We start from the raw sequence: 23,904 nt of genomic DNA, 5'->3' as shown, positions 1-23,904 counted from the left end.
CGGTATCATTTTGACAGTGATCTCAGTTTTGATTTTTACATCAATAAGGCCACCAGACTAGCTTTACATTACTTAAACTATAAAAGGATATATATATATATAAGGTTAGAAAACTCCACCCATCCATTTTTCCCTGCTTATCCGGGGCCAGACCCCCCTCTCCCCAGCCAGCTCCTCAGGCTTATCCAGGACAACACTACAGTGTTCCCAGGCTGGCTGGGAGATGTAATCTGTCCAGAGTGTCCTGGGTCTGCCCAGTCCTTCCACTGGGACATGCTTGGAACACTCCGGAGGTGCCGAGGAGGCATCTCCGTCAGAGGCCCAAACCACCTCAGCAGAGTAGTGTGAGAGCTGGAAAAGTTTGGTTTACAAAAGCTGTGCTGGCAAATGGCACAGGGACTGCACTGATTTTAGATCACTTTAATAGTTGATTGCATACTGAGCACTCAAAATAATAGAAAAGGTGTTTGTGCAGACTTAGAGGAAGGCGTGCAGGAACGAGTGTAACAGCAGCTCTCACAGACAGTTGCTGCTTCAGGCGAGGGACGGGACACCAGACAACAGATTCAGATGTTGCTGATTTGTAACAACATCTGAATCTTACGTTAAAAAACTTCTATCATCAGAGAATTTAATCACATAGTTGTTTATATGATGATTTCTGCAATTGTTTGCATATATTTGAAAGAAACTACGGCTTCTTTGTAACCTGTGTGTGTGAAAGACTTTCACCTGCTGTTCTCTTTTATTTGCACACGTTGCTGTTACTGGTGAAGCTGGTCTGGACTGGTGCTGAGTGAAATGCATATAATGGTTCCTGGGTCAGTTTGTCATCTTTTGTCTTTGAGTTCAGGTCGTCCGTCTGTTTGGCGCTGTTAGTGCTGCTGCGTCACTGTAAATGCACACGTCATTGCATGTGTTTGTTTCTGCAGGCCATGTGATGTCAGAGTGCTCCGTAGCTATGAAGCACGATTTCGCCATAATCTCCTCCTCGGCTCTCCTCCCAGGTTTCAAACAGGCTAAACTTTATTAACACAGCCGCTCTTCTACAGTCTTTACGACCAAACTGTGTGACGACATCATGTTTTTCTAATGTTTTGTTTATTCTTTCTGTGAACAATCAGCTGCTCTGCTGACGGCACAGTCATCAGCGTCATTGGTCTCTCATGTGAAAGTTTACCATCTGATAACTGGTTGTCCTGATCTCCGGTTAGGATAAGTGAATCCAGACAACAGAAAGCGATACCCTGCACACGCTGAGCTCACTCTGAGTGCACGTACCTGTACTTTGATTTGTGCTTTTGGTTCTGAGGTCGAATCTTTCTGCACACATCCAGGCAGCTCCTCCTGGGTTTTGGAGCCTGCACTTTGAGTTTTTGGTCTTTCTAGTTCTATTTGTTAGTCGTTATTGTGCTGTTTGTTTTTCCCGTCTTTGATTTTATTACTTTTTATAGTGTTTTGTGTTGTGAGTTCATTAGTTTTGCTGTCCCAGTTTCTGTCTGTTCATATTCCTGGTGTAGAGGCTCAGCCGACGCTTGAATCCACGGAGGTGTTCGATGGTTGGGGTGACGCGGTGCCACTGTTATCAATGAAACTCTACTTATCCTGTCTGTTTAACATCTTTAATACATTCCATCGGCTGTATTTGTTGTTCAACAGTATCCAACATCACGTAACATAAATCACAAACCGTTTGCTCCGTCTGACCAACAACACCTGACATTAACTACGTGTGTCTACCTTAAATACAGCCCCATAAACACACCATACTGTAAAAACACAAAAAGTTTCACACATAAGGTAACATCACAAAATGGTTCCTACACCTGGCTTCATAGTCCTGGTTTGTATGCATCATGCTGTCAGTTCTTCCTGTCTTCTTTGGGTAACTTGGATCTTTGGGCTTTGTTTCCAACACGTGAGGTATAAGAACAGGAACAGATGAAGTATTTAGGTCCCAGTGACACAAAACAACAGAAGTTAAAAATATTATGTATACGTAGAAAAACAATGCAAGCTAGCAGGGGTATAAATAAGACAAGGATACAACATTTAAGAGGAAGATATAATTAAGGTGAGGATTGTTGGATAAGCAGAAGAGAATGAATGGATGAATGGACAGACTTGGCCAGAGGCACGTTTGTAATGACATGTAATGAAAATTGTTACCACAAGGAGGCAGCGTGTGACCAGTTTGTGTGCCGATCATTGTTTTAATCCATCAAGTATCTCGGTGTCCACATCTGCTCAGACCTGACATGGTCTGCCCACATCCAGGTGCAGTCCAGAAAGGCCAGGCAGCGCCTGTACCACCTACGACAACTGAAGAAGCTCAGGGTCTCTCCAGAGATCCTCAGGACTTTCTTTACAGGCGCTGTGGAGAGCATCCTCACACAGACCAGCTGTGTCAAGGATAAAAAAGCTCTTCATAGACTGCTCCATACGGCAGAACGCTTTCCCTCTACACGACATTTAAATCAGAAGATGCTGAAGCAGAGCCGCTCAGATATGGAAGGACCCATAAACTGTCCCAGCTTCTGTAATCAGGCACCATGCAGGCTAGAACAGAGAGGCTCAAGAGGAGCTTCTATCTTTGCCCCCCCCCAATCTCCATCAACCATAAGTGACTGAGACAGGACTCATTGTTCTCACATCCTGATCTGGCTTCACGTTAACACCCCACTCTCACAATGTACATTCTCGAATTTCAAACTGTAAATTTCCAGATTGTTTTATTCTATTGAATTTACTTGATGTATATAATTCACTCACTTACTGCACATAATGTCCTCTTTGCATGTATTTACTATAATGTTCTCTGTTTCTGCACAGGAGCGCATCAGGTCACATTTCACTGCATGTTGCGCTTGTATAACTATGCACGTTGAATCCACTCCTGTTTCTTTGAGCAGCTGATGCGCTGTTCAGAGGTCTGACTGGTTCTGTAGATTAACAGACTAACATGTGTCGACTTGTTTGCGTTCTTCTGTGAGATGCTGCTTTTGGCCATGCAGCATGTTGTGGCTTGTTTTACCAACAGGGGGCAGTGTCTTGTCAGTGGATGGTTTTTATATTCCCTTTGGCCTGCGCCCATGTCTTTACAGGACTTTAGATAGAGCAGCATCAGCCCTCTCTCACAGATGCTGTGTCAGTGTTTAACTCTGTGTTGATGCTATAAGTAACTTTAGAAAGTTTCCAGCTCAGGATTCCCTGCAAATGAGTGAAAAGTCACTTTTTATGGTATTTCTCGAATACACAGATCCCTGAAAATGTCATTCCCATTATCAGTATCATACCCAGTAAAGCTCCCAGTAGAGCTCCTGATGTAGGTGTCAACTCACCACCACAGCTAAAATACCCAACAACACTCCCGAGAAATATTCCCAACAATCCGCTCTTCTCAAGAATAGCCAGTCTGTTTTCTGATGCTTTCCTCCTGCGGTCGTCTTTGCTTCGCTCCTCGTTCGCAGCTTTTTCAGCCGCCTGGAGCATCTGAGGCGTGTAGAAGAAGTCCGAGTAATCTTGTCTCTCCTGAGTTATCTTCTCCAGCAGCTCGGTGACTTGAACAGGGCTCCTGTCAGCAATGTTAAAAATAAAATATCTCCACTGGCACCGTTCAATCAGTTCCCTGAGGTGCTCATTGTCTTTCATGCCCTCTTTTATGTCAGCTTCGTTCCCTCTCGGATCGTTTTTGTGGGTGAACACCACCGTAACGTAGGCCACTGCACGTTTGCCAAAAGTGCGTTCAAAAACCTGCAGTGCTTTTAACTCTTCAGATGTGATGATTTTGAGCCTTTCCACCAACAGGAACACATGAGGACCAGGTTCAACGTTTTCAGTGGCCCACTTGATCTCTTTCACCACGTCCTCTTCACTTGATCCCATTTTAAACAGACCCGGAGTGTCCACAACAACCACGCTGTGACTGTCAGAGTCTGTCTTTCTTTCCACGTGGCAGGTCTTTGTGCGCTCTCCATGAGGATCGCTCAACGTGAATGCAGCACTGTCCCCCAGGATGATGCCTCCTAGCGTACTTTTCCCAACCGTCGTCCTCCCGAACAGGACGATCCTCAGCTCTGGAAGCTCCTGCTCATCTGTTACAAAAAGGTTTGCATGTGAGAAAAGTCCCACTCTTGTGTCAAACTGTGGAATCACTTTACCCCAAAATGCATCCGCTGACCACAAATTCATGAGCAGTTTTCTCAAAGAGACATTTCGAATGACCTTCATAGGCCATGTGCTGCACTGACATCGATATGCATGTAATAGTGCACACATGGAAACTTAATAATTCGATATACACACAAAAATAAAAATGCATCTAAATTCATTCATTCACGATGAAGTGAAAACAATCGGAAATATTTTAGTTTCAAAGACTTTTCTCGGCACATCAATCAAATATGTGCAAACAGTCTGGATTCAGTGCTGAACCTTCTCCATGCAGCTTCTGGGTCAGATCCGGATTGGTCGAGAGCTGTTTGTACCTCAGAGCTCCAACATGAGCACAGTTTGTGGGCTTTTTAAGGACTCATCACAGATTCTCAGTCAGATTAAGCTTTGGGGAGTCTTCCGGCTATTTGGGCCCAGGCGCTGATACTCAGCATGAAGAAGGGTCAACACTGTGAATGCTGCCTCTGCATACATTTGATTTATTTTCTAATAAAGGTTTTGGAAACTTAACATAACAAACACCATCACTAATAGGGCCTGTAATCTTTTTTCCTTCATGGAAAACCCAACTATGCTAACAAGTTAGCATTTACAGATTAAAATGAAAAAACAAACTGAAGTTTCAGACACGACTGAAGTTGTTTAAAGGATTTGACTCAAAGGACTGAACATCTGTCATGCAGCATGCTTGGATTGTCCATTATTTACTGTGAAATAAAAGGTGATTACAATAATTTTATTAGCTGGTTACTCGGCAGTAATTCTTCAAACTAAACTCTCACTGACTGCACTCGGATATGAATGCAGACTGGAGCTAATCTGACACTAAACTGAGCCAAACAGCAGCCTGAGTATCCCTGCAGGACAACCTCACCTTCATTCTCTTCTTCACTGATCATCACCGAGCTCTCTGAAGGCTCAGTGCTGCCCATGTCTTCATCTGGCTGCTTAAATTTCCATCTCACCTCTATTTCACCGTCCGCTGCTCGTTTCCTCACATACAGCACTTCAGCTGTTCTAGGGCAGGAAGTGTGGCACAAAGCAACCAATCAGAAGGCTGAAAAAGAGTGCATCATGCAGAGTGCATTTCCACAGGTCTGCCTTTTCACCCATAACAGTTACATGACTCCATGAAGACATCACAGTAACACATCTGTTCACAGTTTCATTTAAACCCTAACAGTGGCAAATTCAAAACAAAAGTTTCACATTATGAAAAATGATTTTGTCTTTTTTGACAGTTATGTTTGTATCTTCATATCTATAAGACAGATTTACAGCTGGAAACAGAAACAGCTAACCTGCTGTCAAAAGCAACACATCTATAGAAAGCACAGACAACACCTTATTAAACCTGGACAAATGTGAATGTAGAAGAACTATTTGTTCATTCATATAAAATAAGACAACCCTAAAAACATGCCGGGTTCTGGGGCGAGTTTGATGGTCCTTCCTTTCTCTTTGGCAGAGTCACTCTCCCAGGCTCTCTCACTTCTTCCTCATTGCTTCACTTTGTAAATAAATATGTTTTTTCTTGTATCTTGATGTCTGAGTCTGCTCCTAGTTTCCAGTTAGAGTAAAATCATGAAAAAGTTACCAGCAGTTACAGTGTGTAGAATCTCACAGCCTGATGTCAGTAGACTGCAGATTGCTGTGAAACGTTTTCTTACTCCAACCAGTTTAGGTGCATAATCCTAGCTGGGTGGAGGCTATAGGACAAACATGTTTTAGACAGCCAAGATAGATCAGAAACAATAAATCTGGTTTGTACCCCATGAAGGTCAAGGCCAGCTGGCTTGTTTCTACTACTGTTTGGACCAAACCCTGAGTTTTTCCCTGTTTGTGGAATGCTGTCACTCTGCTGTTGGTGCTGGTTGTGCAGCATCTGCCTTCATTTACTCAGGAAAGGACATGAGACAAGCTCACTATTGCGGTGAGTTTTTGAGGATATAGTTAACCTTTCTTCTTAAAAGCTGCTGTTTTCGCCACTAGTAGCTGCTGTTACACTCTTTTGGCTGCTGTTAGCCTCTGTTAGCTGCTGTTACACTCTGTTGGCTGCTGTTAGCCTCTGTTACGAGTGTTGGTGAAAAATTCTTTGAAGTGGATCTAATGTTGTTGGACTCTGACGCAAATAATTGCTAATACAATTTGAGAATAATTAAACTGTTTCTTAGAAGTTTAGTATTTAGCATACTGGAGCCTAACATTAGCTGGTATAATGTTAGCTTATACTCAGCTAAAGTTGTTGTTTGGCTAGCTAAACTTTTTTTGTAGTTAATATAATCAAAAATGAACAGTAGATTGCTATAAGTATATATTCAGTTACTTCTGTTTGAAACTGTATTTTGAATGTTTTTAATGGGTGGTATATCATTTTAATGGAAAACAAATAATAATAATAAAAAATAAGTACAATATTTTTCAAATAAAATAAAACCAGACTAAAGACAGTGCATTTCTGCATTACAGCAGTACTTCATACTCTATTTAAGAAAATCGAAGCATTAATTAATGGCAGGACTTCTTTGAGCAGTTTTGTAGGAATGGGGTCTAAAAGACACGTTGATGGAGGAAGTAATTATTGAAGTTAACTCAGAAAGACCAATTGGAGAAAAAGAGTCTAACTTAACATCAATGGTACTAAGAGTAACTGTAGATAATATTACATCTGTGGGATGATTATTGGTAATTTTTTCTCTAATGATACAAATTTTATTTGTGAAGAAGTTCATGAAGTCATTACTAGTTAACGTTAAAGGGATGGTTGGCTCAAAAGAGCTCAGACTTTTTGTCAGCCTGGCTACAGTGCTGAAGAGAAACCTGGGGTTGTTCTTATTTACTTCAATCAGTGATGAATAGTAAGATGTTCTGGCTTTGCGGAGGGCTTTCTTATAAAGCAGCAAACTATTTCTCCAGGCTAAATGATGATCCTCTAAATTTGTGACACGCCATTTCCTCTCCAGATTACGAGTCATCTGCTTTAGGCTACGTGTTTGAGAATTATACCACGGAGTCAGGTACTTCTGATTTGAGGCCTTAGTTTTCACAGGATCAAATAGCATTATAGCATTAAAAGATAATAATAATAATGATAATAATAAAATAATAATACTTTGTAAAATTATAAAATAGTAAAACCAATCACCCTTATAATCGTTAACAATGATGTCATCAGTAACAATACTAATAATGACAGCAGCAACTTGTTGTGTATTGTCATGATCATTTTTTGTTGTTGTAGTTTTTCTTTGTTTTCATTCTTTCTTTTTTGAGTCTCTGTACTCTTGTTAGCTCTTACAATAGGTCTATAAAGAAATCAGAATAATCTTTTGCTGTACAGTTTTATTTTTATTATTTTTATTGCTGCATTTGATATTTTCTTCTTTCCAAGTTTTGTAAATTTGTATTTTGTTTTGTTAAAATCTTCCCGTCACATCACAGCTGAGTCATGTCAGAAAATCAACCGTTTTGTTTGAATCATCTTTTATTTGCTGATTTTGCTGTTAATGTCTGATTAATTTCACACACTGATTGATACATTAGCATTTTAACTTTACTGAATCAGAAAGATAAAAGAACACACGAGGAGAAGTATGTGGCAACACCAAACACAACGATCACTTTAAAAAAAATTACATAAGTGTTTACAGAAAAATGATAATCCATCTGTGCACCATGCTTGCACAGATGGAGCAAGCATGGAAATGTCCTTCCTCTAAAGCATGGTGATGCATTGGTTGCATTATTGATTGCGGTCTGCAGAGAAGCTGAAAGTATCAGATTAATAAAGTGCAGTAAAAATAGCTGAATATTTTACTCTTTTATAGAACTCAGCTGCAGTTTTATTACAGCACAATAAATGTGGATCGTTTTTAATGGGTTTGTTGCTACAGTCTGAAGGCTTAAGGTCTTGACTTACTTCCCTGCTTTTTGTTATTTAGTGAGACAGTCGCCAAACTTTGTTGCCAGCCAGACATTTGCTTGTAGGACTAAGGTAACAAAGTCCACTGGCAGCACAGGAGACAACAGGGCTTTAGCGACAGTGGCCACATGTTGGTCTCCAGCCCCCATCTGCCTCTGAGTTTTTGACTTTTGGATTTGCTTCCTTAAGACTTCCTGTGCATGTTCGAACAGTTCCTTGGTGTAGTTTCTTAGCTTGTTATTTTCTACCATTTCATTGATTTCCTTCACCAGCTCCTCCTTTTGTTTTTCTTTTTCATCACCTCTGTTGTTAATAACACAGTATTTCTGTGTTTTAAATCCCACTTTCTTAATAAACTTCCTTATCTGGTTTCTCTGCCTACCAGACAAGTCTCCATCGATATGCGTGATCAGGAGGAAGAAATAACGCATGACCTCTTTACCAAAGATCCTCCTCAGGACTTTCACTCGTTCCACATCATGTGTCGTAAAACCGTCCTCCCAGCTGTGCACGTACAGGAACACGTGAGGCCCCTGCTTAGAATCGAACTGAAAGGTGGATGCAATGAGCTTACTCAGCACCTCCTCCTTAGATTTGCTGGTGTGGCACAGGCCGAGAGTATCAGCTAAAACCAGTCTTTGGTTTCCAAACGGCGCCGTCTCGGTTGTGCACGGCGCTTCATCTGAGGCAAACAAGCGCTTCGTCACAGCAGCTCTTCCCAGGAATGTGTTCATGATTGAAGTTTTCCCAGCTCCAGTCTTTCCAATGAGCACGATCCTGAGCTCCTCTGGCACTGTTGGAGAATCATATCACATATCAGCACTGCAGCACTTACTCTGAACAACAGCTGATGTTTGAATGACGCTTCAATTGTTCCCAGCTTGCATTTGTTTTACTGACTTTGCATTACAAAGAAATTAACTTTCAGATGTTTTTATTATCTTAATTATCAGCATTATAGACTCATTAGTTTTCATGTAAACCACAGTCAGTCTCGTTTTACTCCCACACTTTCCCATCTTAATTTTATGGTGTCTCGCTGATAAATTCAAAGTTCAGAAACACTTCAGATAAATATGATAGCAGCATATTGACCATTTGTACAGTTGAATGTTTTCATTTTCAGAAAATGTACTTCATAAAGTAACAGTTTCATTGTGTACTGCAGTAATTGTTGGTCTGGTGCAGGGCAGGCGTTTAATTAAAAGCAGGTATATTAATGCATAGAAGATTTAGCCTAGAAAGCTGCTTTTTATGTTAATGTCACTTATAGGAGCTGCATAAGACGTTTGTCCTACCTTCTGGTTTACTCCCCTGGGACCCTATAAAGAGAATTGTTAAAGATGTTAAAACCCCAAATGTGTACAAGTATTAATTTTATTATGGTACACACTGCATATTTCAACAGATCCAGCAGTTCTACATGAGGATTTTCTGACTAAAATGGCTAAAAATACATAAATCTGGAGCAGTTTGCACCTGAAGCCTTTCTGTCATGCTGCTCAGCAGAACTTTGCCACAATTATTTAAAAACTGAATTTAGTCAAAATGATATTAAATGTAATAACATTACTATTTTATAGATGATAAAGTTTTAGGGTGCTCGGAGTGATCATGTAAGCTGCACTCAGCACTGACTGCACATAACAACTTTTCTATTATTTCATGTCGTCAGATTAACTGAGAACTGTTCAGGATTCAATTTAGAAAAAAGAGAAATCTCTACATGTTACACACTTACACAAGTAATCAAGAAATTATTACAAATATTAAATTATATGAAAGAAGCAACAAATGAAGGCGATTAAAAAGCCGAGTGACCTTTGATGTAATCAATGAGGCGTCTGATGACTAGAAACTATTTTAAAAACCAGCGAGCTCGTAGACTAAACAGGGAGTGTTGGACTGTGTAAGTGTAGCTTTCTCTGTTACAGATGAGACATTTGTGTTGTTAGTACTGCTGTTAATAACACATGAAAACGTAATAAGAAAGAAAAGAAATGCTCTGCTGGTTTATTTACAACCTGTATGAAATGTAAAATGTACGTACCGCCCATCTTTGTCCTTTGTAAAAGCAGTGTGTCGTTGATGTCGTTGAACAGTTTGCCATCTTTATATTCAGCAGTGTGCCGCGTCCTCCCCTTAATGACGTTCGACTATCGTCTGCTTGCCAATGAGCCGACTTCTCAGAAACCAGAAACCAAAATATCCGTGCGCAGCAAACGATAGAACCAAACAAAAGTTTGACGACTGGAGGAATCGGGGAAGCTCCCTCTCTTACAGTAAAATCATGTTTGAGTATCGAAAAGGCAATCTGGAATGAGAACTTTCCAGGATGCTGAACCTGGCATTTTGACCGTTTAGCCACAGCGGGATAGAGGAAGTATTTTTTTTGTGCAGCAGGATTACCCACACTGTAAAAACGTCAACTTGATTAATGTTGAATTAGCACATTTTCTATTGTTCGCCTAACATTTTATAACTGAATTAGTTATAAAATTAGTAGTTATAGAGTAAGTAATACCATGTTCTTAAAATTTCTGATGCTAGATAATTGACATTGAATTAACAGATAAATTTAAGTTGAGCCAGCTATTTACCTACAACCAGACCTTTAGCTTGTCCATTTCAGAGCGCATAGAGGAATGGCGCTAATGTCTTTGACAAGAGAAAGAAGAGCAAACCATTACGCTGCCTTTGGTAACTAAATGCTACATTTTTCTGTTTTAATATAAGCATCTTATAAACTTTAGTTAGTTCTAATTTCTTTGTTGTTAATGGGCACCAAAGAAAAAAAATATATAAAAAGTTCCATAATCAATTTATTTCATTTTTATTTATAAAGTACCAAATCACAACAACAGCTTCCACAAGACAAAGGAAAAAGAGACAAACCCAACAATCATATGACCCCCTATGAGCAAGCACTTTGGCGACAGTGGGAAGGAAAAACTCCCTTTTAACAGGAAGAATCCTCCAGCAGACTCAGGGAGGGGCGGGGCCATCTGCTGTGATTGGTTGGGGTGAGAGAAGGAAGACAGGATAAAGACATGCTGTGGAAGAGAGACAGAGATTAATAACAGATATGATTCAATGCAGAGAGGTCTGTTAACACATAGTGAGTGAAAACAGGTGAGAGAAGAAGTGCTCAGTCCATCAGGGGAATCCTTGAATCCTCAGATCTTTTGCAGCATTATTGAAGCAGGGTCACCTGGTCCAGCCCTAACTATATGCTTTATCAAAAGTTTGAAGCCTAATCTTAAAAGTAGAGACGTCTGTCTTCCTAATCCAAACTGGAAGCTGGTTCCAAAGAGGGGCCTGAAAACTGAGATCAGTTGGAGAGTGAAGTGCTCTAATGGGGTGATCATGTCTTATGAGTAGGGTTGTCAATTTTAATGCATTAATGCAGATTAATCTGTCATCACGATTAACCCATCCAGAGCACAGAATGACTCAAAATCCCTGAAATGTCAACACATTTCAGGCAGTTTGTCCAAAGCTGCTTGTCTGTGCTCCAGATGGGTTAAATGCGTTAAAATTTTTTAATCGCGTTAATCATGATTACACATTAATGCGTTGACATTGACAGCCCTACTTATGAGGTCTTTAAGATAAGATGGGGCCTGGTTATTCAAGATATAATATATATATATAATATATATGATGTGGATGATTTTAAATTTGATTCTGGATTTAACAGGGAGACAATGAAGAGAGGCAAATGCAGGCAAAATCTGCTCTTTCTTCCTAGCCCCTGTGAGTAGTCTTGCTGCAGTATTTTGGATTAACTGAGTCATTTTTGACCAGGACATGTCCTTCAATGCACATATTAAACAAATATGTAAGACTGCTTTCTTCCATTTGTGCAACATCTCTAAAGTTAGAAATATCCTGTCTCAGAGTGACGCTGAAAAACTAGTTCATGCATTTATTATTTCCAGGCTGGACGACTGTAATTCATTATTATCAGGATGTCCAAAAAACTCCCTGAAAAGCCTTCAGCTAATCCAAAATGCTGCAGCAAGAGTCCTGACAGGGACTAGAAAGAGAGAGCATATTTCTCCTGTTTTGGCTTCCCTTCATTGGCTGGGGAATCAGGGGATTCCCATGATGCACTGGGTGTTTCTTCTTCACTCACTATGTGTTAACAGACCTCTCTGCATTGACTCATATCTGTTATTAACCTCTGTCTCTCTTCCACAGCATGTCTTTATCCTGTCTTCCTTCTCTCACCCCAACCAATCACATCAGATGGCCCCGCCCCTCCCTGAGCCTGGTTCTGCAGGAGGTTTCTTCCTGTTAAAAGGGAGTTTTTCCTTTCCACTGTTGCCAAAGTGCTTGTTCATAGGGGGTCATATGATTGTTGGGGTCTTCTCTTTTTTCTTTGTATTGTGGCAGCTGTTGTTGTGATTTGGAGCTGTATAAATAAAATTGAAATAAAAATTGAAGTTATTTTTGGACTGGACGGACTGAGACATACCAGTCTGTCGTGGTGAAGAGAGAGCTAAATGCTGAAGCGGAGGTCAAAATTTACCGGTCGATCTACATCCTCATCCTCACGTATGGGTAGTTACCAAAAGTATAAGAATTACATCGTGGATACAAAGGGTGGAAATGAGCTTTCTCCAGTGAGTGGCTGGTCTCTCCCTTAGAGAAACCGGGTGAGATACTCTTCGCTATTGAAAGGAGCCAGTTGATGTGGTTCGGGCATCTGATAAGGATGCCTCCTGGTGTCTCCTGTGTGAGATGTTCTAGGCATGTCCCACTGGAAGGAGGCCCCAGGGCAGACCCGGGACACACTTGAGAGATTATGTCTCTTGGCTGGCCTGGAAATGTCCTTGTGTTCCCAAGGATAAGCTGAAGGAGGTGCCTAAGGAGAGGGATGTCTGGATGCCTCTTCTTGGGCTTATGCTCCTGTGACATGGCCCTGGACAAGTAGAAGAAAATAGATGGAGAAAAAGAGTCTAAAAAATATCAGTAGTATTGAAAGTATCTGTATATATGTTACGTGTTACGAGATGGTTACAGAGGGCTTTCCTATCGATACACAAACTTTTTATCCAGGCTACATAAAGATCTTTTGAATTACTGAGACATCATTTCTGCTCCAGCTTGTAGTTTTTCTGATTCAAGGTGTGTCCTTGAGGGTTATACCAGGGAGTCAAATACTTCTGATTTGAGACTTTTATTCTTCAGAGGAGCTAAAGTGTCCAGAGCCATGTGCATTGTAGATGTTGAACTATTAACAAGATAATCGACCTCTGTGGAGGCAGAGTTCAGGTAGCTTCCCTGCACTGTGCTGGCGCATGGCATTGAATATCAACGAAGGAATTATATCCTATAGGAATTATAAACTTAGTTACAGCACTTTTAGAACGACGTCTACTGTGATGAAATCTATTACTCACAGCCGTGTAAACCTTTATTGTAAATTTAAATGTGATTTGGAATGGAATTTTTTTTCCCTCAGTTTTCAGGAAATACTGAAAATGTTCATTTACTGTGCCATATGTAGGAAAGTGATCCAGTGTGATTTTACATACAACAACAACAACAACACAACAACAAAACAAAAAAAACGTTTTTTGAGTTTTACAGCTAGCCTGGACACGGACGAGTAAGAGGGTTTCAAATGAATTAAAAGTCTGTCTGGGTCTTTGGTTGATTAATAGGCTGGTGTGAAAAATTGCTGCCACACCTCCCCCACGGCCTGTGCTTCGAGGTTTCTGGTAGTTAGAATGACTCGGGGGTGTTGATTCATTTAAACTAACATAATCATCCTGCTGCAACCAGGTTTCTGTAAGGCAGAGTAAATCAATTTGTTGATCAATTATTAAGTCATGTACTAACAGAGACTTGGAAGTCATTGTTTGGTGACCTGCTTTACCTGTTGAGCTACCGCCCCCCACCCCAAACTCATCACGCTACACTTGATGAACCCTAACTGTGACTGTGAACACGATAACCACTGTGCACCAATCACACACTGCTCTTTATTTTAAATCCATCACAGTACTGCAAACCTAAACTGCTGAGTATTTTAATGCAGCCTTTAGATAACAGCCTAGTTTGTTTTGCAGCACGTTTCACAATATGAAAAACATTTCACATGCAAAGACCGATATCTGATTTAAAAACAGGAATTACACTGGTGTGAAAAAGTATTTGCATCCTTGCTGATTTCCTGTTTTTTTGTATGTTTGTCACACCTACATGTTTCAGATCATCAAACAAATTTAAATATTAGACGAAGATAACACAAGTAAACACAAAATGCAGCTTCTAAATGAAGATGTTTTTTATTGAGGGGAAAATAAACCAAACCTACATGACCCTGTGTGAAAAAGTGATTGCCTCCTAAACACAATAACTGGTTGGGCCTCTCTTAGCAGCAACAACTGCATTCAAGCATTTGCATTAACTGGCTACCTGGAGTCTTTTACAGGACTGTGGAGGATTTCTGGCCCACTCATCTTTGCCAAATTGTTGTAATTCAGCCACGTTGGAGGATTTTCCAGCATGAACCGCCTTTTTAATCATGCCACAACATCTCAGACAGATTCAGGTCTGGACTAGGCCGCTCATTTTGCTTTTCAGAGGTGCGTCAAGAAGCAAAACAGATGCCTGAAGCCTTTGTTTGGATGTTTGTGAATCAGTGATTGTGTTACCTACTTCCTTCTCTTTCTCTGTTATATGTTAAGCACAGATTACTCCATACTCACAAAATGTTGGGAAGTCATTTGAAACAGTGTCTCGGTACTAACCCTGGCTAACTGTGCAGATTGTGATCTCTTCCTGCTGACATGTGGTCTTTGCTGTGTGCCAGATCAGCATGTTCAGGACGGTTTAACACGCCCTGTTTGTGACCCAGCCAGTTTTTTCTTCTTCACAAATGTGCTCTACAGGTCTGTGTGTAAAACTGAAAGAACTGTGTAGCTGTCACTTCCTGAGGTGCCACTTGCTTTGTAACCACAGGGTGAGGTTTTATGGGTATGAGTCCAATTTTCACACAGCATGTTCTTAAAGCAATGAAACACCATGGTTTGCAGCCACGTGTTTGTGATATGTGTAACTATGTTTCCACACTTGGAGAAGGACTCGGCATTCAGTGTGTTTGCAGGCCTCAGGGTGTGGAATATTATTTATTTTCCATGCAGTGTGGATGTTCCTGTACAGCAGGGTGTGGGTCTTCATTGTATCCATCACCACTCAGTTCTGGTCATCTTTAAAATGTCTGTCCTGTCCTTAGACGGCATTAAACGGGCAGTTGGATTGCACCAGCACCTTTGTTTTTATGCCAGTATACCTCATGTGTTTTCAACACGTCAGTTTCTTCACTTTTTTCCTCACTTCTCTTCATTCTTTTTATGCTCTGCTTCACAAGCGTGCAGTACTTCCTCTTTCATGAGTACTGCACTGCACTCCTACAGATGCAAAACATCACAGCTGTATTTCACCGCCTGTAACCTTTGTAAAGTGTGCCTTACATTTCCTGTCTAAACATCTCTGCGCCCCCTCAGCGCACACATGAGGACTGAGACAAGCAGCTTATCAAGACAACATGATGACAGGAAAAGTTCATAAATAACCATAAAGAATAATGGAGAGAATAATCTTCCTCTGATTTTGGTCCTGTTTTTCATTCTAGTTTTTACAGCTGAACCTGAACTAGCCTGCCTTCCTCTCTGGGACGAGCCCTGTATGTGCACCGTGGTTAAACAGTTGAAGCTGCTGCCCTGAGGGCTGTACCATGAAGCTGAGTTAATGGGTTAACACAGATTAAAGTCAGAGTTGTCAGTCTCACAAGATGGATGTCTTTTAAATTATCAGATCACCATGGTAACCTATACTGAACACTTGACCTAGTTCAGAGCAGGCTCTGCTCACAGTTTCGGTTAAATTAATCTGGAAGCCATGTTTTCATTGAGTCTTTTATGACTCACAAATGAAACTCCCCTAGTGACCACTTGAGTCTGACTCCAAAAGGGAGCAGGAGTCTTTCTGAGTTTTAATCATATCTTCAAACGGAGATCGGAGTCTGCACAGCAAGAAGGCAAACTGCAAACAGGCGGTGAATCCAAAAAGGCTGAGGAGGAGGGGCTTTACACAACTGTTCCTGTACAAGAGGCTGATATTTATCACCTTGGTGAACTGCAAGAGCTCGTCTCAGGCATCTTAACCGCGAGTTTCTGTTTCATGCAACATGCAGCATGCAGAGGTACAAGTACAGAACTTAACCCCCTCTGTTAAAACACTGATGAATGCACATGAACTTAAAATGCCACGTTTTATTTTCACTGCAGTCCCCCCCTTTGAAAATTCAAATTCTCACTTGTAGCAAATAAAAATAACAAGCTTATCGTTAAATTAATTACATTGCAGAGGGGAATTAAAAGATAATAATCATAAAAATACAAGTTAGCTTTAGTCTGATTTAATTGTGTAAGTAGTAACTAAATTCACGTGTGTGCAGGATGCTGTTTTTAATCAGTTAGCTCCAGTTTAGCCTCCCAGTTCAGGCCCACTGTGGGTCTGAAGCTGCATTAGTCCAGAGTCACACAGAAAGATGGAGCCTCGAGATTTTATTCTGAGCTTAGAATAAATCCACACTGCCTCTGTCTTTAACTGACGACAGATTTACTTTCAAAAGTAAGTACTGAACATTATGTCACTTATTTATGTGTGAATATTTAATAATGAAGAACATTAAAACATGACTGTTAGCTATGTTATATTGCTGCTTCTGTTCGGTGGTGTCGAGCCAAACGGACTTTAACGTGTGTTTGAACGAGCTGACGGTTCACTCGTTAAGCTGAAAGAAAGATGCTTTAATCACAGCAGTCACACATGTGTCCACTGCACCATCTGGAACTCTTCTTGTTTACACTCGTAATAACACAAACACTAAATCCTCCTGTTTGTAGCAGTGTGTACACCTGAGACTGTCACCTGTCTGTCTGTCCTGAATCAGTCTTATTAGGTAATGTTCAAATAATTTTATCATTCCAGTGTTTTCAGTGTGGTAGAAAGTACTCAGGGCCTTCAAGTTACACACTGTGAAAGGCAGCAACAAGTTTAATGTTCAGAAACATAAAGTAATAATGGATTGGATTTATATAGCGCTTTTCAAGGCACCCAAAGCGCTTTACAATGCTACTATTCATTCACTCTCACACACTGGTGGAGGCAGCTACAGTTGTAACCACAGCTGCCCTGGGGCAGACTGACAGAAGCGAGGCTGCTATATCGCACCATCGGCCCCTCTGGCCAACACCAGTAGGCAAGTAGGGTAAAGTGTCTTGCCCAAGGACACAACGACCAGGACAGAGAGCCCAGGGATGGAACCGGCGACCTTCCGGTTACAGATGCGATTCCCAACCCCCTGAGCCACGGTCACCCCATCAAGTATGTATCAGCAGCAGAATGGAGCTAAAATAAATGTTGGTTTCAGTTCTATGAAGCTTTGAGTATTTTGGATCAGTAGCTGCTGTGTTTGTTGCATCATATTGCTGTAACTGTTTATATGCTTTATATATTCTGAGCTAAGTTGATCTATAGTGTTACATCATATTCTATAAGGATGTTATGTGTTTGTATACTTCCTGCCCAGTTTGACCCATTTAGCAGACGTCAGCCTGTTTAAGGCTCTGATATCTATTCTGTATGACTTACAGCAGTTATGACATGGTCTGATTTTCTCACCCAATAAAGGAATATTTCATATATCAGTCTACTCTTCATTCTATCAGACACAGTTACCACAGCTCGTACATTTGCTTTTTCCACACATATATAAGCATTGAGCCAAATGTAATAATGCCAACATATTAAAAGAACAATATTTGTCTCTTATATATAATACACCTACATATACACTGTCACAGATACTTGTCTTTGAGTGATGATTTAAGGTGATGGGAAATATAAATAACTGCAACTTGAATCTTTGACACAGAGTTCAAACTCACTGCTGTAATATATCCTGTAATATATATATATCATAATAATCTGACAATACATATAATACCGCCGCACGTAGTACGCGAACTGCGCGTCCTCCGAAGCCTGCGGTCGCTGGATGGGGACACAGCCACCGAATCAGACAGCTGCTGTAGGCTGAGCAGGAAGAGGAGGAGTCAGAAAGAGAACCCGCCAGGGAGCAGGTTCACTTCACACAGTCTGCTCTCTTGATGCAAAAACAAAAAAAATCAGAATCAGAAAGGGTTTTATTGCCAAATGTTGAGCGGGTTTACAACATTAGGAAATTGCTGCGGTGCTTCAGTGCAAACATACTGTCATAAATACTGTTATAAATTAAGCTTAAATAGATATGAAAATAAAAATGAGAATAAGAATTAAAAGTGCTAAGTAGATAGATAGATATATACATGATATATACATGAGTGCAGGTGGTGATCAGTGCAAACATGGAATGATGCAGTGACACAGCGTAGGGTCATGTGTTAGTGGTGGGAACAGTCATACGGTTATTGTTCATGAGTCCAACAGCAGAGGGGAAGAAACTGTTCTTATGGCGAGAGGTTCTGGTGCGAATGGACCGGAGCCTCCTGCCTGAGGGGAGCAGGTCAAACAGACTGTGTCCAGGGTGAGAAGGGTCAGCTGAGATCCGAGCTGCACGCCGCAGTGTCCTGGAGGTGTACAGGTCCTGCAGAGATGGGAGTCTGCAGCCAATCACCTTCTCAGCAGAGCGCACAACACGCTGCAGTCTCTGTTTGTCCCTGATAGTGGCTCCAGCGTACCACACGGTGATGGAGGAGGTGAGGATGGACTCGATGATTGCAGTGTAGAATTGCATCATCGTCCGTGTTGGCAGGTTGAATTTCTTCAGCTGCCTCAGGAAGTACATCCTCTGCTGGGCTTTCTTAATGACGGAGGTGATGGTGGGCTCCCACTTCAGGTCCTGGGTGATGGTGGTACCCAGGAAGCGGAATGAGTCCACAGAGGTGATGGGGGTGTCAGTCAGGATGATGGGGGGGAGTGGAGCTGTGTGCTTCCTGAAGTCCACAATAATCTCCACTGTCTTCTGGGCATTCAGCACCAGGTTGTTGTGGCTGCACCAGGACACCAGACGTTCAACCTCCCTCCTGTAGGCAGACTCATCCCCGTCCAAGATGAGTCCAATAACGGTGGTGTCATCTGCAAACTTGATTAGCTTGACAGACTGGTGGGTGGAGGTGCAGCAGTTGGTGTACAGGGAGAAGAGCAGGGGAGAAAGAACACAGCCCTGAGGGGAGCCGGTGCTGATGGTCCGGGAGTCCGAGACATTCTTTCCCAGCCTCACATGCTGCTTGCTGTCCGTCAGGAAGTCAGTGATCCACCGGCAGATGGGATCAGGCACATTCATCTGGGAAAGCTTGCCTTGGAGATGGTCTGGAAGGATGGTATTGAAGGCAGAGCTGAAGTCCACAAACAGGATCCTGGCGTAGGTTCCTGGGAAGTCCAGATGCTGCAGGATGAAGTGTAGGGCCATGTTGATGGCGTCATCTACAGACCTGTTGGCTCTGTATGCAAACTGCAGGGGGTCCAGGAGGGGGGCCGTGAGGGTCTTGAGATAGGAGAGAACCAGGCGCTCAAAAGACTTCATGACCACAGATGTCAGAGCCACGGGTCTGTAGTCATTTAGTCCAGTGATCCTAGGTTTCTTGGGGGGGAAAAAAAAAGAAAAAGATCCTCAAAATAATCAGAGAAAATGACGTCATTTTAGTTTAAAGAAGCTTTTATGTTTGATAAAGAAAAAAAAGCTATTATTGTGGGTGAGTTTAACATCCATGTAGATGCTAAAAATGACAGCCTCAACACTGCATTTAATCGGTTATTAGACTCAACTGGCTTGTCTCAAAATTTAAAAGAACCAAGATATTTAGACTGTTAATAAAGTGGTAGAAACTCTGTATAAGGCCCAGGTGGATGTTAGATGATAACAAATAAAAGTTTTTTCCAGCTAGGGTGAATATGGATAAGCATCAGGCTTTCAAATGAAATAAAAGTCTGTCTGGGTCTTTGGTTGATTAATAGGCTGGTGTGAAAAATTGCTGCCACACCTCCCCCTCGGCCTGTGCTTCGAGGTTTCTGGTAGTTAGAATGACTCGGGGGTGTTGATTCATTTAAACTAACATAATCATCCTGCTGTAACCAGGTTTCTGTAAGGCAGAGTAAATCAATTTGTTGATCAATTATTAAGTCATGTACTAACAGAGACTTGGAGGAGAGGGACCTAATATTTAATAATCCACATTTCACTGTTTTACTCTTTGGTTCAGATGTGGATACTTTATTGTTCTTTCTTTGTGATTGTTTATGTTTAAGTTGTTTGTTGCTGGTTTTTAGTTTGTTTTTTGTCTGTTTGGAAGCTGACACAGTCTCTATGGAGATGGGTTTTTGGGGGGGTAGCAGGAGGAGAGAAGCTGCAGAGAGGCGTGTAAGACTGCAGCTCTGCTTCCTGGTCCCAACTCTGGATAGTCATATTTTGGGGGGTTTAATAAACTTGTCCATATTTCTAGAAATGAGAGCTGCTCCATCCAAAGTGGGATGGATGCCGTCTCTCCTAACAAGACCAGATTTCCTCCAGAAGCTTTGCCAATTATCTATGAAGCCCACATTGTTTCTGGGACACCACTCAGACAGCCAGCAATTTAAGGAGAACATGCGGCTAAACATGTCACTCCCGGTCTGATTGGGGAGGGGACCAGAGAAAACTACAGAGTCCCACATTGTTTTGGCAAAGTTGCACACCGATTCAATATTGATTTTAGTGACCTCTGAGTCACATAAGTGGGTGTCTTTATCATTTTCTTTTAAATGTATGTTTGTCTTTATAATTCAAGTAACAATTTGTCAGTTGAACTGAATTTCTTAGCCTTTTCCCCCCCATCTCTGAAACACTTTAGTCTGGTTTCAAAGCACTACATAGCACTGAAACTGTGCTTTTAAAAGTTTTTAATCATCTTGTATTAATTGCTGACTCTGGAACTCTGTTATTTTAGTTCTTTTAGACCTGAATGCTGAATTTGATACAGCAGAGCATGGTATTCTAGTGTCTAGACCGGAGAACCCTGTGGGTATTAAAGGAACTGCGCTTGAATGGTTTAAATCTTATTTAACCAGCACCAATCTTGACAGTTTTTCTGTCAGGTTTGGTGGCTCTTCATCCACATCCAACCCCCTTTAATGCAGGGTGCCTAAAGGATATATCCTTGGTCCAGTATTTTTTCCCTTTACATGCTCCCATATAGGTTCTATTTTCAGAATCAGAATCTCATTTCACTGTTACGCCAATGATTCTCAAATCTACTTAAAAAATTCAGTTACAAGATGTTACAGTCCCTGATAATGCATTGCTTTAAATGGAGAGACTCTTGAGGGATGGCTGTTATGAGGAAAGGCAGCCCAGAAACACACATCTATGTGTGCCTCAACTTTCTGTCTTTTACCCAGGCTAATCTGCCATTTTCCTTCCTTGGCTAGGTTTAAGGGTTTCGATCTAGATTATCATTTTAAATTTGGGACACATCATCAGTAGTGGACCTTGGATTCATCGGGTGTTTCGGCCATTATCACTAGACACACTAGCCCCGGAGTGTGTCACTGGTTTATCTTAAATTGTTATTTCTCTTCTTCTTTCTTCTGTTTTGGTTTCCTACAGCTTGTTTTCTATTTCTATCTACTGCAACTGATAAATACTTACCTCTTTAGCATTTATGGAGCCTGTGTTTTTTTGGTCTTGTCTTTGCTGTCTTGACAATATAAAATCATGGTTGGCATTACATTTTTGAATATAAATGATCAAAAAAATAAAAACAAAACAGAGATTGTACACAGCAAATCCAGCATGTCCAAATTAACACTGTCGGATTTGATTTCAACACTATTAAAGTGTCTATATGGGTCCACACCAGAGAGTGTTAATTTAACTCTTTTTGGAGAGTTGGTACGTTAACTCTGATTTAGTGTTAAACACCAAATCTGTCTGGAGTTGATAATTTAACACTTGGTGTTAAGAGTTTATATATTAACTCTCAAAGAGTATTTTAGTTTAACTACGTAAGAGTTATCTTCTAATTCATTCTAAAAAGCGGGAATTTTACTGTTCTGAACTTCTAGAAATTTCTTTTGGAAATAAACATTTCCAAACACATTATTCTGAACTGTGCACCACAATTTCAAAACATTTTCTGAAAGATGTAACAGTATACATGTTCTCACTTTCATTAGAATTTTGTTTATCAAAAAGGTCTGACATGGTAAATGCAAATAACAGCATTCTCATCACTTATTTCTTCAATACAATATGCATGTCCTTCATTCATCCCTTTGTGGAACTTCAACGCACTTCTGCTCTCCCCCATATTCCATCTTCACAAGCATATCCTGTGTGGAGATTGAATAAAAATTAGTTGACACTAATTAATGGCACAAATAATCCAGTAAACAATTGCAGCACAGTAAAAGAAAAAAAAAAAAAAAAAAAAAAGGAATCCTCTTTGAGCCATTACTGGTGTAAAGTATTTTCCCAAAAGACAAGGACACAGGCAACAGGTAATACTGAACTAAATGTAAAACCTCAACCTTTTTCATTTTTACCTAAACCGTGTGCACAAAACTCTGGAGGGATCTATGCTAACGTAGAATCCAGTCAGGACGTCTGCTACTGCTGTTTGCTCGTTTTTTTTTTTATGGGTGATCGTTTTCAGGCTTCAAGTAGCACCATTATACCAACATTTCACATTCTACACATTGTTTTAGGTGTATTTGACCAAAAGTTTGACTGAAAATTCACATGCAAGGTTTTTTTCAAGGCTGTGGTATATGCCCGCAAACAATACCTTTCAGCTAGCTAAAACAGAATATTATGCTATCAGCGAGCAACATGGCTAATGCCTTTCACACAGCTTTGTCTCAACTCCAAAGAGCCACAGAAGTAAAAGCTAATAATAATAATTGAAACAATCTTTGAAAAAATGACTTACCAAGCATGGCAAACAACTCAAATATGTAGAGCAAAATGTTCTGAAACGGCTTCACTTCAGCTTCGATTGGAGCCTATGGTGCTGGGGGCGGAGTCTGTGAATTTACTCTATTGGTGTCATAGCCCCTGTAGGAGTTCAGAGTTAAGAGGTCAAGAGTTAATGTTTCCATTGTAACACCTCCAGATTTGACAGAGAAACACTCATTTTTAACACTCGATTTTAACTACTATCATTTTACACCTCAGAGTTACATTAAAAGAATGTGACTCTGCTTAGAGTAAAATTAACTCTACTTTTGCAAGAAGACTATTAACACCAAAACATTTAACACTTTTGAATTTGCTGTATCTGGACCTTTAGACCTTCGTCCTTCTCTTAAGGATGACCTTGGCCCTCTGGAAAAGTCCAGAACTCCTGTTGCAAATAATCTGCGAGTGTTCTTTGAAGGCAGTTTTTTTATTTGAGAAGCAAATAAATTCTGTTGTAAAAGTCAGCTTTTTCCACCTCAGAGTGTTGTTTAAGTGTGTTTATTAAGAAATCGATTGATTGATTGAGGTGAGGTTGAATGAATTATCTGGTGATTATATTATGTATACACTTCAAATGAATTACATTATGACATTAAGTCTTTGGGGAGTAGTTCTTATCTTCACTTTCTAATTTGTACGACTAGTTAAATATAAGAGAAGTATAATATGTTAATCCTGTGGGACTAAAATCTCTTTTGAGCATTCACAGAACTCTTGCTTAAGATAAATGAAACATGTTGCCTGTTTGATTTATTTATTGTCTTACTGATTGAGAAACCAAAGTCCAGATTTT

General features: G+C 40.6%; 3 protein-coding genes across 3 annotated transcripts in view; 1 reads left to right on the top strand and 2 right to left on the bottom strand.

The window, feature by feature from the left end:
* Positions 1-23,904, top strand: part of LOC146576805 (GTPase IMAP family member 5-like) — a 65,624-nt gene that overhangs the window by 6,994 nt on the left and 34,726 nt on the right. The gene's annotated exons all lie outside the window — the stretch shown is intronic.
* On the bottom strand, positions 1,617-5,149 carry LOC146576809 (GTPase IMAP family member 5-like). The gene is made up of 2 exons (XM_085272714.1): positions 5,048-5,149; positions 1,617-4,094 (listed from the first exon to the last, which is right to left on the bottom strand). The coding sequence occupies exons 1-2, from the start codon at positions 5,103-5,105 to the stop codon at positions 3,229-3,231; spliced, it is 924 nt and encodes a 307-aa protein (XP_085128840.1). The 5' UTR covers positions 5,106-5,149; the 3' UTR covers positions 1,617-3,228.
* Positions 7,542-10,172, bottom strand: LOC146576808 (GTPase IMAP family member 4-like). Its single transcript, XM_085272712.1, has 3 exons — positions 10,146-10,172; positions 9,394-9,417; positions 7,542-8,888 (listed from the first exon to the last, which is right to left on the bottom strand). The coding sequence occupies exons 1-3, from the start codon at positions 10,150-10,152 to the stop codon at positions 8,107-8,109; spliced, it is 813 nt and encodes a 270-aa protein (XP_085128838.1). The 5' UTR covers positions 10,153-10,172; the 3' UTR covers positions 7,542-8,106.

The sequence above is a fragment of the Mchenga conophoros genome, linkage group LG4 (assembly GCF_057382185.1).
Source record: "Mchenga conophoros isolate Kocher_MC1m ecotype Shallow Benthic linkage group LG4, M_conophoros_male_GT1.1, whole genome shotgun sequence".
In the NCBI taxonomy this organism is placed as follows: Eukaryota; Metazoa; Chordata; class Actinopteri; order Cichliformes; family Cichlidae; genus Mchenga; species Mchenga conophoros.
Note: the sequence above shows the minus strand (reverse complement) of the source record. Positions and strands in the feature narration are given on the sequence as shown.